The following is a 13,764-nucleotide window of genomic DNA, read 5'->3' as shown; positions in this document are numbered from 1 at the left end:
TGTAGGGGGGGGGGGGGGGGGGGGCGCGGTATTCATCATTAATCTAGAACAAGCAATCAGTATTTTCTGACTTCTGTTGCCAAAAATCGTTTAATCACAATGAATAACAAGCTTGTATGTTGATATCCTACTGCAGTTTAGAGCTTTTGCTCTTCCTTGAATTCCTTTTTGCTATCCAAGATGTTATTGGCAGCATAAAACATATCTAAAATCAAACTTATTTCAATGCTCTCCCAAAGGTGAAAAGCACAAGGTTTAGATTACCTCACAAATTGTCAAATTCATACCACTCCCTACTCTGTTAAGAATGTTGCTTCAAGATTTCTGTGTATATTTTGTGAAGAACATGGAGAAAATCATACATTAATTTCATCATGTATTCCTGTGAATCTGTTTTGCTTCTTGTAGAAAAGAACATTATTGGTCGCCCTTAGCCAGGTCTGGATGTTTGAACAGTTCCAACACGTGCTACCCAGAAAGTTATGCACGGTAACCTCATAAAAGACTGCATATGATCAATTACTACAGAGCAGTGAACAGTAGTATTGCTTCAAAATAGAAGGCATGTGTCAAGATTAAAATTGCAACTGTTATTTAGAGTCATGCATTGGGCCAGGGTACAATGAAGAGATCTTAGTCCAAAATAGCACATAAATATAAATATTCAAGTACTGTCACCAAATTGTGTCAAGAAGTTAAGCGAAACTGTCTATTAAGCGGAAATTTTCTCTTGAATGTCAGAAGTATGGTCAATCTGCTTCTGAAATGGGAAAAATTGCACCCCTATGCTCTCCTGTTTCCCCGAAGGCAGGCCCATCCATCAATTTCTGACACTGAGATGTTCTCCAAGTATCTGGAGTAAGCTTCTTCAACTTTCGGCACCTGAATGAGATAATAGACAGGTGAAGTGATACTGAGAGGAACATTTAAGTTTAAAAAAAAACACTTAACTCTGGCATATTACATTTGTAGTTCCTTTCCTTTACCTGTTCACTTAATATCCCTGAGACAGCAACTATTCCACCAGATTTTGCATAACCAACAATGTCCTCAACCAGCTCCAGCAGGGAATTCAGGAGTATATTTGCGGCAACAATGTCATATGATCCTTTTGACGACTTCAACTCAAGGTTACCAGTGGGCCTGTTCTCTTCTGATTTGTCAATATTACTTGGAAAGCATGCAGACTGAGCATTAGTTGGTACCAAGTAAACAAGCATTTTGTTGGAATCTATACCATTCAGCATCATGTTTTCACAAGCAGAGGTTACAGCTTGAGGGTCTATGTCTATCCCAGTGGACAGTGCCGCACCCATCTGCGTAGAAACGAGCACATGAATTAGGGTAAGATTGCATTTCATGATACCTACCAGTAGTAAACAAGAACAGTACGAGAGATGGCACCTTCAGAGCTGCAATTCCCAAAACTCCGGTGCCTGTTCCATAGTCCAAGAAACGCTCACCCCCTTTAACTGTTTCCCGTAGAAGCAGAAGGCACAGTTTAGTTGTGGGATGCTCCCCAGTCCCAAAAGCCAGACCTGGATTGATGATTATATTGATAGCCTGTGGATCCTGTGAATGGAAAAGGATGGACACAATCAAAATGGTAATTTCAGATCAACTAGATTATCAGTTATACATAAATTTCCATAACATTCATTTGTAATAAATCAAAAGAAAACAGCATGATGTATGTACACATACTGGGGGAGTTCTCCATTTAGGAATTACCCAAAGACCATCAATGACTTTTGTGGACTCGTAGGTTTCCTGCAAACACAATCAGAAATCCTGTCAAGTCATTTCAAGAATCTGCCACTACCATGACAACATGGAGTTGATAACATAGAGTATATCCAGATTTGTCACATCCTAGTACAGGTTGGGTTTTTTTTTTGGGATGGAGGGAGTACGTCCTAACTCCTAACCTGCACAACCGTCACCCAATCACATTGCTTTCCTACAGAGCTTTCATACACCGGATTGTACTCCAATCCAGCTGAGCTTGCAGCACTCGATACGCACGAGCCCACATCTTCCCCATGAGCAAAAATGGAGGTAATGGTGATCTGCAGAAAATTAACACCACTATTATACTAGAGAAATCTCCTGTGTCATCTGCAGCAACTAGGCCAACAAGAGACCTGAAATTTATATTCAGCTAGAATTAACCAAATGTTCAATTGCAGTGTCAAGCATCTGAGTAAATACCAGTTCTACAAATGAAAGCAAGAGAAACTGAGAAAAGGCTCACCTCATCGAGATTTCCGGCAGCGGCAATGTCATCCACGGTGACGGAGGTAGCACCAAAGCACAAGAGGGACTCGGAGAGCACTTCCTGAATCCGCGATGCCACATGGAAAACACGGCGAAAAAACTCGTAAATCGACTTGGAGAGAGAGAGGAGAGAGAGAGAGAGAGGGGGGGGTGAAAGCGACCGCATCGGCCGAGAAAATGGCCGGCCGCGCGCGGAGAGGGGAGTGGGTACCGACAGCGTCCTCCTTGCGGCAGCGGATGCGGACGGAGAGGTAGGGCGAGGAGAGGTCGGAGCCGGCGGCCGCGGGGGAGCCCGACGACGACGCCGCCTCGTCCCCGACGTCGACCGCGCGGGTGGCGCCGCACGAGCTCACTCCTCGCCAGGCGCCGCGATCGCCGGCGCGGGACGGCGAGGGGCGAGCCGAGAGGAGGAGGAGGAGAGGCGAGACTTTGCTACTGCTGACGCTGTACGGAGAGGAGGAAGGCGACGGGGTTTGGGGCGACGAGAGGAGGAGGAGGCGGCGGCGGAGGCGGCGGAGGAGAGGGGCGGCGCGGCCGGGGCGCACCAGCGGCAGCATCTCCGAACAGCACCAGCGGAATGGACGGCTCAACGCGGCGCGCGGCGGTCGAGAATTTGATCTGCAGCCGTTGATAAGGAAGTTTTTAGCTGCCGAGTGAGTGGTACTGTGGTGTAGTGGTCCGAACGGCTGAAAAGGAAGTTTTGGTCGATCTCATTTTTCACCTGCATGTTTCCAAACTGCTAAACGAGATGTTCTTTAAAAAAATATATAGAAAAAATACTTTAAAAAATTATATTAATTTATTTTTATAACTAATAATTAACTAATCGTACGTTAATCCATCACTCTATTTTGTGTGTGGAGGGGAGGGACAGCCCAAGTCAGGTGGTAGTAGTATTTCTTGGACTATTTAGCGAATCTTATTAAATGTAGGCAATGGCACTATTAGTACTTGACAAGTTTTCAATCACGCTACGAGGTATGAGCATCATACTGACCATGAGTAAAGCAATCAAGCATCAAAAGATGGTAAAGAGATACCCAGGGAAGAAGAGAAGCATCCAAAAAAAAAAGTAGTTAAGGCTGATTTAGTTTTAGAATTTGGAAGCGGTAACTTTATGATACGTAAAACGAGACAAACCAGTATTAATTATTATATATTAGAAATTTTGGCTTAGTTTTCTATGTATTTCTTTTCAAAAAAACACATGTTTATAGTATTGTAAAATAAGGAAGTTGTCATTGTCAAACTCGCAAGCGAACTGGCCCTAAAAGTTTAACGATCCATCTAATACTAGGCAACGCCTCACTCTTTGCTTCCTCGATTTCTATTAGCACATTTTTCAAACTACTAAGTGGTACGTTCCGTTGCTTTAAAATATTAAATATATCCATCTATCAAGTTTATAATGATTAAAACTTAATTAATCATGTGCTAATAGTTTTCTTGTTTTACGTGCGCAAACTTAATCTTCACCTCAAGCACCACCTAATTTGGATGCTTCTCCTTTCTTGGGTTTTTCTCTTTACAATCTTTTGATATCTCAGTCCCAAAGTGTAGCTATATCTAGCACAGTATCTTGCTCTAAAATAAAGTTATTTCTTCACTTACCTCCTCCTCTCAATCAATCATAACCATTCTTCTTCCCATATTTTTTTCTTTTCAACCAACCATACACTTTCTCAAATTATTTTATCTACTTTTTTAATACTCATAAAAAAATACTTAAAAAAATGTTTATATTTTAGGTCAGAGGAAGGACCTTCTTCTTCCCCTGGGGCCTCGGCCTGGAGAAGCATCATCAGGGCCAGGCTGGTCCAATTAGTCCTCTATTCGGTACTCCTGTCCTGACTAACGCAAGTCACCCCACCGGGCTTCCCTCGCTCAAATCTCAAGTACCAAACTCATCGGCCAGTTTGACTGGCAGCGGGACTGCGTGAGCGTCGAAGGCCAGTCGGCTAGTTTCAGCGGTAACATGGCATGGCAGACGGTCAGACCTGCACCGGTCAACAGCGACTTGATCACTTCACGATTCTTCCTGCAACCCACCATCTGTTCATTGTTCAAGGCACCGTACCGAGTCCATGGAGCCTGCATTGTCAAAGACTCAAAGCTGACAAAGACCCAGAAAACACTTCCAAAATCTGATCCGCTGATGCGTGTACGGCGTATTGTCATTCTGCAATGGGGGAGAAAAGAAACACCGATGCATGCAGACATCAGAAGTGAAGGCATGCACGTCTTTACACTGCAAGATACTACTACCTTTCCAGAATCTAAAACCTAGAATTGGATTAAAGTTAAAGATATTCTTTGCCTCTGTTCAGATTTATAGTATAAAAACAAACTAAAATGAGAGCAATTGCAAATCCACCATCTGCACATCGAGACATGTCCAAATTCGTATTACTAAGATATGTTTTATCCGGTATTAAAGGAGTAACATGAAAACAAACTAAAGGAGTAGCGTGAAAACAAACTGAAATGGGAGCAATTGCGATTCCACCATCTGGGAATCGAGCTACCGAGTTAAATCAGTTGATATCTCCATTTAAAAATCAGTTCAAGTTGGACAGGCAACACCAATATTACAACGAGCAGTCACCAGACTATATGTTTGGCCTTCTTTTACGACTGCTACTTAATTCCATCCACCCATGCATTTCAATTCCTCCAATTTAAACGAATGAACCATGTACTATATCAGAAGACCAAGAGCAAATTTAACGAGTCACAACTAAGGAAGAGCTAAGTTTGCTGATTCTCTTTTTTCTTTTTCTATACTGGATAACTTTGTACAGGCTTTCATCGGATGATCCCTGCATGCCATCATATTCCCCGCTATTTGATCAGATTGATACTGAAGGAGAACTTGTGCCATTAATTTGATCTACACTTCTGCTTTCAGGGAATATAATAATTCCTGGAGGAGGTAACAAAGCAATACAATATAGTATTAAAAAGAAGCAATAGCGAAAAAGTAAACAGCTAGACATAATTAGAAACTGAGGAATACCAGATCCCCATGGCCAGAGGCAAGTGAAGGGTACAGCTCTGAAAGAGATTTCTCTTCCTCCAATCTTTCTAAGGCGTCATGATTCAGTTTTATCTCATCTGCACTAGTATCTATGGATGCAAAGCATCCATTGCTGGGGTTCTTCCTGATGAATATCTCCACTTCTTTCGCATGGCGAGACAATTGGAGAGCAACAAACTGAAAAGTTGTAGAAGTAGTCTTTGCTTATTCATATTGAGCCAGGTAAGCTAAAATTGCCTAAGAACCAACCAATAGTATACATTAAACAAGTGATCACCTGGCAAAGATGGCGAACAGAGAATGTCGGTTGGCAACTGAGATAGGGCTTCTCCAATTTAGGCATGCTTTGTCCATTAAGTGGAAGTAGAACAAGATATAAGTTGAACTGCAAAACACAAACAAAAAGTTCAGCAAACCTAATGGATAAGAGGCATGGACTCCATGTACAATTTATCAGGTCCCTCCTAATAACTTGCACAAGTTCATGCATGCGGTAACGTATATTGCATTCATGGCACTACAAAAGCACACTGTGAGACACAACACAGGGACACATCTGGCATGCAAAGAAACAAGAAATGCCATGCGATATATCATAGTCCTAGCTTTTTATAAAAGCTAGGTCCAAATGACCTATTTTCTAAAATGTATATATATTATAGTCCCCTTCGCACCTCTGTATCTCCTGAAGAATAAATAGAAGACAGAAGGTGGTAATCTGTTCAATTATATTTGACTAAAGGAACCCAGGCATATCCCATATGGAAAAAGAAAAAAGTAGATGGAACTTTGAAGTTCGAATATTACTGCATGTTATGTACTGTTTTTACCTTATTATCGAATTCATCGGTATTACGTAGGTACTCAACCAACTTGGTAACACGACCACCCTTTGCCATCCTTCCACTGGAACCACCAGAATTGCCATGCCGGGTTTGACTGCGGGTGCCATTTTTTCCCCAGGCAAGCATCTCTCCGCGTAGTGGAGAAGTACTCATGATATCTCTGCCACTTCCTAAGTCATCAATATCCTCAAAGCTACTATCAATACCCCCAATGCTCTTAGCAGGGGATGATCGTGGCACGGGCCACCTCCGAACTCTTTTCTGCCTTACATCTGGGGAACGGTCATCAACAGAAGACGACTCTTTGCTGCCCTCATTGCCATTTTCATCTCTATCCTCATCCTCATTGTCAGTTGCAACAATATCAGGGGAACTAGTTCGTCCCCTCCTTTTTGCGCGCATATTACCCCTGGTCCTTCTCGTAATAGTTGAACCTGTTGCTTTTGCAACGGAACGCTTCTTCACGAGTGCTTCTGATTGTCTTCGAAATGTTTCAGCGATGGATGCTTGGATCTTCCATGAGAAATGAAACCAATGTCAATAACAATATAAAGAGACAACTTATAAATGGGCAGGGGAAATTATTTCCTTTAAACATCAAATGCATCTATGGTTCCATCTAGAATTCTAGATAACCCCACCTTTTTGTTGCGAGTCCTCTCCTCTTCGCTGAAAGCAAGTTCCTGTAGTATCAAGCAAATTATAATCCTTGGCACCGGAACTAAAACGGAAGCTAAATAAACTAAAATACTATGTGTCTAATTGGAGAATTTATGCATCACCTCTTCCTCGTACTTGTCAATATCTGGATACAAAGCCAAAATTAAAGCATCATAATTAGGATCATCCCTCAAAGAACGTCTACTTGCACAATGGGTGCGGCATGCTGGGCATTCATTATTTCTGCAAAAACACAGCATTGCTTAGATTATCATAGGAATGAAGTATCTCTTTGGATTTTGACACTCCAGTCATGTTACATCTCAACTTTCTGAAAATGACACTGACAGCATTTTAGACAATAACAATATCAGAGACCATACCCTAGTCGCATGGATTTATCTATGCAATCCCTACAAAACCGGTGCAAACACTCCATAACTGTCCTTGTCTTCCGGATAATGCCTGCAATAGGACCATAAGACAAGCAAATGATCAGGTATGCACAGTTTGCACAGAGGTGCTACTTAGAGTTGTACATATGAGAATCTTGCTCAGCCTAGATTCATAATTAGAACTAGCTGGTTGCACTTATATAAAATTTTGCAACATGTGAAGAATATAAGCTTCTTAATGTAGCTTTTTCAAAGTAAAATCAGGTAAAATATTCTCTATATATCTCCTTATTTATCAGAGGACAATAACTATATGCATACTTGCATTACAAAAACATGTAGATCATTGACTTTGATGGTTTCACCTTCTATAGTAGATAGTAGGAGAAAAACTTAGCATCCAAATAATAGCATTGAATCAAATTACAAGTAAAGCTGTAAAGAGGAAAATGCACAGAACAATGTAAATATATTCTCTCTAGATCTGAAAGTAACTAGACAAAAGCACATCCTTACCTAAGCATATAGGGCACTGCACTTCTTTCCGTATATCCATTAATTTCACTAGTATAAACCTGTATGAGAAAAACAATATTCATACATCAGTTTCAAGCTTTGATTAGCAGCAAATTCAAGTCATTCATTATCCATCATCACATCGGTTTCAGAGAGAAGTGTACAACAAGATTATTTTCTGTGAAGAAAATAGTTACCATTCGTGGAAGCCTAGAAGGCAATGTTCATAACAGGATTATACCAGAAGGCTAAAAAGGAATATTAAGTGAGAACTTGTTGACTCATATTTGACAGACTAAAAAGAAAATGCACACTTTCAGAGCAGACACCTATGCAGGACCAACTATTTTATATATAAAAAAGAACATGCCAATAGAAGGTCTAAAAAAAACCACTGCATTGGCTCCTCGAAAAACACTAAAGTAACTATGTCTGCATAATTATCGGGAGTGAATCTGACAATGTGTGTATCAGGATCTATCAAGCATCTCTAAGAGCAATATGATTTTCATGTGCACTGTTCATAGTGTAATTGAGGGGCCATTTTGCAATTAACAACTACAATTAACAGCAGTGGGCTTAAAAGGAATCTTAAGTGAAAACTTGTCGACTCATATTTGACAGATTGAATAAGCACACTTCTACATTCAAAGCAGGCACCTATGCAGGACCAACTATTATAGAAGGTGTAAAAAGACTACCCCTGCATTGGCTCCCTCGAAAAACACTGAAGTAACTATGCCTGCAAACCTATTGGGAGTGAATGTGACAATGTGCGTATCAGGATCTATCAAGCATCTCTAATAGCAATATGCTTTTCTAAGTGGAAACTGCACTGTTCATAGTGTAATTGAGGGGCAAGTTTTGCACCTAATAACTACAGTTAACAACAGAGCACAGGCATTCATAGTTCAAAACGGGGGAAAGAAAATAAAAGGACTCTGATCTACTCTACTATGCAGTGATCCTTACGGTTTTGGAGGAGGAGCAGAGGAAAGACTCTTAAGAACAGAAGATGGAATAGTAAATTATATTGATATGTCATAGAGCCTAAGAGAGAGATCGGCAACAATTTGGTGCCACAAGCTTAGTTAAGGCAATGGAACAGTGTAAGACTGATGGCAGCCATAGAGGTCAGGATATAGCAATAAAGACATCAGAAACTCATAATTCTGACATCACAGTTCATAACCAAGAAAAACACGGACTCTTCCAGTGCACTGAAGGAAACATGACGAACAGGTACCCAGTACAGACGAAGGCAGCAAACGTGACACAACTGATAACGCCATAGGGAGATCTTGGCTAGACGATGCCATTTGCCTATTGTCATCGAGAGCTTGGCATTTCCATGGAACTTACGCAGGTGCACGGGCAGCAGACTGGCTGTGGAGCTCGCACGGGCGCCTAAGCATGGTAAGATCATTGCGATCCTGGATGTCAGGCCAGCACTAACAAGCCCCAAGCACACGATAGAGTTGACCGTCGTCGCGCACGATTCAGGAGAGAAGGACGGCGAACTGAGTACAGAGCTGAAACCGAGATGAGCAGGGCTGCCGGTTCAGATGCCGCAGGCGGCTCCGGCATGATAATAAGCTTTGGCACGCGGCGGTCCACCCTGGATGCCGCTCCCCGCACTTGCCGTCACGAGCACGGCGCCTCGTCGGAGCCGCGCGACACGACGAAAGCATGCATGCTACGGCAAGATCCCATGCCTCGGCGGCGATGGTAGCGGGACGAGGCGGCGCGGCAACCGCCAGTGCTGCCAGCTCGCCGAACGAGAACAACTCACAGGGACCGACCGACCGCCGCCGGCACATGAGCCGACACGAAACCACGAAAGATCCCACCGCTCGTACGCAGCAGCAGGAGCGCTCACGCCGACGCGTACGAACAAAGCAGCCGCCCGCTGGGCCAGGCACCTCCCCACGACGTCCGCTCGCTACGCCAGGCACCTCCCGACGGCGGCCCCCCTCCGCCACCCTGCCAAACCAGTGGTACCACGCAGGGAGGGAGGCGGCGCGATGACGACGCCAAATCGTGACGGAGGCCAGAGGAAGCCCAGGGCCAGGAAGATGGGAGAGGGTGGGGGGAAGGAGTCAGAGAGAGCAGAGGGAAGTTCCACGGCTTACTTACTCGTCCATGTCGCCGTCGCTCTCCGAAGACGGGCTGTCGCGGTCTTCGTCGGCCCCTCCACCACCACCGCCGCCGCCGGCCTCCTCCTCCTCTTCCTCCGCATCAGAATCTGCCAAGCCCACCAAACACAGAACCCACTCAGCGACACCCGAACCGAAACAGAGAACGCGATGCGCGCGCATCGCGAGTCGTCGGCGCCCCGCTCCCGCCGCAACCGGGGGCCCGCCCGGGACGACGTCGTCGTTGGGAACTCACCAGCGTCCCGCCGCTCCTTCTCCTTCTCCGGCCCACCACCGTTCATCACCTTCGGGGAGCGCTCCCCGCCGCAGTGGGCGTCCTCGTCCGCGCCACCACCACCACCAGCACCTCCTCCTTCCACGTGCCCGTCTCCCCCCGCTGGAGCCGACGCCGCCTCCGGTGCCGGCCGCTTCTGCGCGGGCATTCCGGCCTCCTCCCCGCCTCCCCGCTCGCCGCGCGCGCGCCCCCTTCTCCGCGACGTCGTGGAGCAAGCACGAGGAGGGGGAAGGGAGGTGAGGTGGGTGGAAGCGACTCGACTCGCGGTCGGGGGCAAGAGGAGGAGGAGGCGGAGAGCGAGAGGAAAAGAAGAGCAAAGGCAACGCAAACGCAATGCCGCGATGGTGGTGCTGGTGGTGGGGCGCCCTCCCTGCCCTTTGCCTGCCTGCCTCTGTGTCGTGCAATTCTCGGGACGGCTTGCGGCGCGGCCTATGTACGCGCGTGCCTGCGTGCGTGCGTGCATCCGTCCGTCCACCGCCGCCGCCGCGGTCTCCTCACGCGGATGTGCGGCCCCGATTTCATCCCGGCGCCGCCGCTCGTAACCGCGGGGGTGTGTTTGGTTTGGTTTGGTTCACACTCCCCACGAGATTTTCAACCCAGATCTAATCCAACGTGGAGCTGGGGATCCACATCGAGATGGGCTCGAAATTGCGTTCAACGGATGAATGTTTGAATCCTCCGAGCGAATTTTGCAGGGTTTCCTTGTAATTTGAAAGTTGAAACTCTTCACATGAGGCAGGAGCGGTTGGTTGTGTGATGTCCACTGTCCAGCTTGGCAAAAGTAGAGAAGCATTTATGGGATGTATTTACATTTGGCTGGGCTGTACCTGGCCGAGTAAGATAATTGGACTTTCAGGCCTGATGGTTAAACGGGCTAGGCCCAATAGTTTTTTTCCAGCTCCAAACTTTATTTTATACCAAGAAAAACAGGAGTATCATTGCTTCTCTGAATATTGTCGATTCAGCTGTTTTCCATAAGGAAAGTTGAGATGATGAAGATTATTCAAATTTTCTTCTGCCTTATTCAAATTTTGTTAGTAGTTGACAATGGTGGCAGCAGAAACTTCGATTGGCAGAGCTCAGGCTTCAGAGTCTGAAGAGTGAAGATCAGCAAAAGGACCACAAGAAAATGAATTCCGCCGAATAGTGAAACAGCGATTCTGCTACTTGCATAGATCAAACAGGAAACATCATTGTTGTAAATTGCAAGGGCGTAACCAACATCTTCATAATGACGGCCAAATGTAGATGTGCTTATGAAAACTGAGGCTCGTAGCTCTCGCTTCAGAAATATGCAGATCCATGGTGAAAGATGGAAGAGTCAGACAGTCAGTTGATACTCATCAAGTTAGCGAGATCTTTAGGGCTTTGCTTGGAATGAAAGAAAATCAAGTGCTCCCTCCGCTTCACAATGTAAGTCATTCTACCATTTCTACATTCATATTGATGTTAATGAATCTAGACATATATATCTATCTAGATTCATTAACTTCAATATGAATGTAGAAAATGCTAGAATGACTTACATCGTGAAACGGAGAAAGTAGGAATTGTGAAAAACACATCAATGTCACATGAATATGTATGGAAGACTCGAGAATGTAACAAACCCGTAAAAGATAATTGGATCGAAGGCATATGAATGCATGTCTTAAATGCTATATACGCGTCAAAGAGAGATGGGTTTGTATTGGAGCTTTCAGAGTAAGAGCAAGTTTAATAGTACAGCTAACTACTAGAGGCTTCACCATTTGGCTTTTTTCCTATTAGGGAATAAAAATGAATTTGGAGTTAAAACTTTTATATATATATATATTCTTGGTGACTTAAAAGCCAATGCTGAAAAAGAAACCACGTTGAAAATATCTCAAAATTAAGTTTGAAAATTTAAAATTTGGCTTTTTCTTTGGGGCTTATTAGGCCATCCGATGGGAGCCTAGGTTCAAATCACCTATAGTCAACTTAATAGCCAATTCATAACAATTACCTATAAACATATACTTACATGATCTCACCTATCATACACACATTGTATCTTGGAGTCTGTGCTACAGCTGGCTACAAATCTGTAGCCTGCTGCTCTTCTCTCTCCTCTTTTATCTTCTCGATACGTGTTTATAGCTGGCTTATAGTCTGCTATTATACCTGCTCTAACAGACCCATCGTTTCATTTATTCACGGAATAAGCCAAACGGCATATTTACAAACGGAAAGTAATTTGTGAATAAAACTTTTATATACGTATTCTTAGCGATCTAAAAGCAAATGTTGAAAAATAAACTTCGATGAAAAAACCTCAAAATCAACTCCAAATTTAAGGTTGAAAATTCAAAATTTGGCTGATAAGCATGAGCATAAGCAAAAATATGAGGCCCTAAAATTTCGTCGAACTATTGTCTCGTTTCTCTCTCTCTCCTGAAACCATAAGAGGATGATTTAGATTTACAATGGACAGCCAATGAACCAATTCTCCGTTCCAAAAACCCTAATGGCAATTTCTTAGACTTCCGTTGGAATGTAGGATTTTCACCGGAAACACAACTCCCTTATTTTTTTTGTTTCCTTTGATTCAGATAGGATCTATAGTGAATTTTAGGGGCTTTATGGCTGAGATTCGACATAGAAAGTCGGAGTTGCTTTTCTTGTGCCGAACTTATGACAACATGCATCGGGTACTAGGTACCAGTCTTTTAGTTCACACGGTGATATGTCGTCTATAATTATTTTCTTTTTGTTCCCCACATTGGTTTTCACTTGTGTTTCTTGAGTTAACCGAGTTATAAAGTTTCCGGGTTCGGTTTTCCTTATAATTTTTGACAATCCTCTTCTTCAACACAAGAGCGGTTTGGCCTAAAAAATGATTTGGCGTATGAAATAAAAGAGCTCTTACTCTTTTTTCATTTGAGTCCTGTACCACCGTCTATCCTACATTAGCTTGATTATTGGCTTGGATTTGTCTATTACTTGCAAAATTCATAATCGATAACTTCTCACGTTACTTAGTATTCTTGTGCTTTTAAATATAGCTCATTATCCACCATTATGGTTAAAAGTCCATCGCGCTAGTCCTATAGTTAAAAAAGCCCTAACTATCTTGCAACAGAACAATGCTCTATGGTTGAGCCTAGTTGAAAGCTATTATATGTTCCCCTAGAGTTAGCTAGTGTTGATATCGAAAAGGAAACACCAAAAGAATCTATGCTTTCAATCCAATAATGCAACTAATGTGAAGAGTTAACAATAAACATAAAAATCACGGAACAATATATAAAGTTACCTTCACATTAAATGATCACCAAGTCATTAATAAGGTACGAGTAATTGTATATAGTACTGTAGTTACATTATCTAATATTAAAACCAGTAGTGTCGTTTCAACTCCCAGTAAGTTTGGAACATAGGAACTTCCTTCTTAGTCGCTAGCTACACAAGTAACATCATAGCACAAGTTTTATCATTCTTAACGGGTCAATCAATAGCTACCCTTTTACTAGCGGTTCTACTTTGCGCTAGTGAGTAACCGTTTATTCAACCCTTGCCCACAATCTCCACAGGCGATAATATCGTATGCTACATAGACTATTTTATGCTTACACCCTCCCCT

The 13,764-nt window shown here is 43.4% G+C and overlaps 2 protein-coding genes across 2 annotated transcripts; both read right to left on the bottom strand.

Annotated features, from left to right (window-relative positions):
- Position 1: 1 nt before the first annotated feature.
- LOC127773820 (uncharacterized) lies at positions 2 to 2,882 on the bottom strand. The gene is made up of 7 exons (XM_052300003.1): positions 2,493 to 2,882; positions 2,255 to 2,338; positions 1,929 to 2,069; positions 1,705 to 1,770; positions 1,405 to 1,572; positions 987 to 1,316; positions 2 to 882 (listed from the first exon to the last, which is right to left on the bottom strand). Exons 1-7 carry the CDS (start codon positions 2,832 to 2,834, stop codon positions 784 to 786), a joined length of 1,230 nt encoding a protein of 409 aa, XP_052155963.1. The 5' UTR covers positions 2,835 to 2,882; the 3' UTR covers positions 2 to 783.
- A 1,917-nt stretch (positions 2,883 to 4,799) lies between these two features.
- LOC127774951 (putative E3 ubiquitin-protein ligase RING1a) lies at positions 4,800 to 10,556 on the bottom strand. The gene is made up of 10 exons (XM_052301243.1): positions 10,122 to 10,556; positions 9,867 to 9,975; positions 7,731 to 7,789; positions 7,203 to 7,284; positions 6,942 to 7,062; positions 6,801 to 6,842; positions 6,145 to 6,672; positions 5,592 to 5,699; positions 5,294 to 5,491; positions 4,800 to 5,200 (listed from the first exon to the last, which is right to left on the bottom strand). Exons 1-10 carry the CDS (start codon positions 10,306 to 10,308, stop codon positions 5,168 to 5,170), a joined length of 1,467 nt encoding a protein of 488 aa, XP_052157203.1. The 5' UTR covers positions 10,309 to 10,556; the 3' UTR covers positions 4,800 to 5,167.
- Between the last annotated feature and the right edge of the window lie 3,208 nt (positions 10,557 to 13,764).

Source organism: Oryza glaberrima, chromosome 5 (assembly GCF_000147395.1).
Source record: "Oryza glaberrima chromosome 5, OglaRS2, whole genome shotgun sequence".
NCBI lineage: Eukaryota > Viridiplantae > Streptophyta > Magnoliopsida > Poales > Poaceae > Oryza > Oryza glaberrima.
Note: the sequence above shows the minus strand (reverse complement) of the source record. Positions and strands in the feature narration are given on the sequence as shown.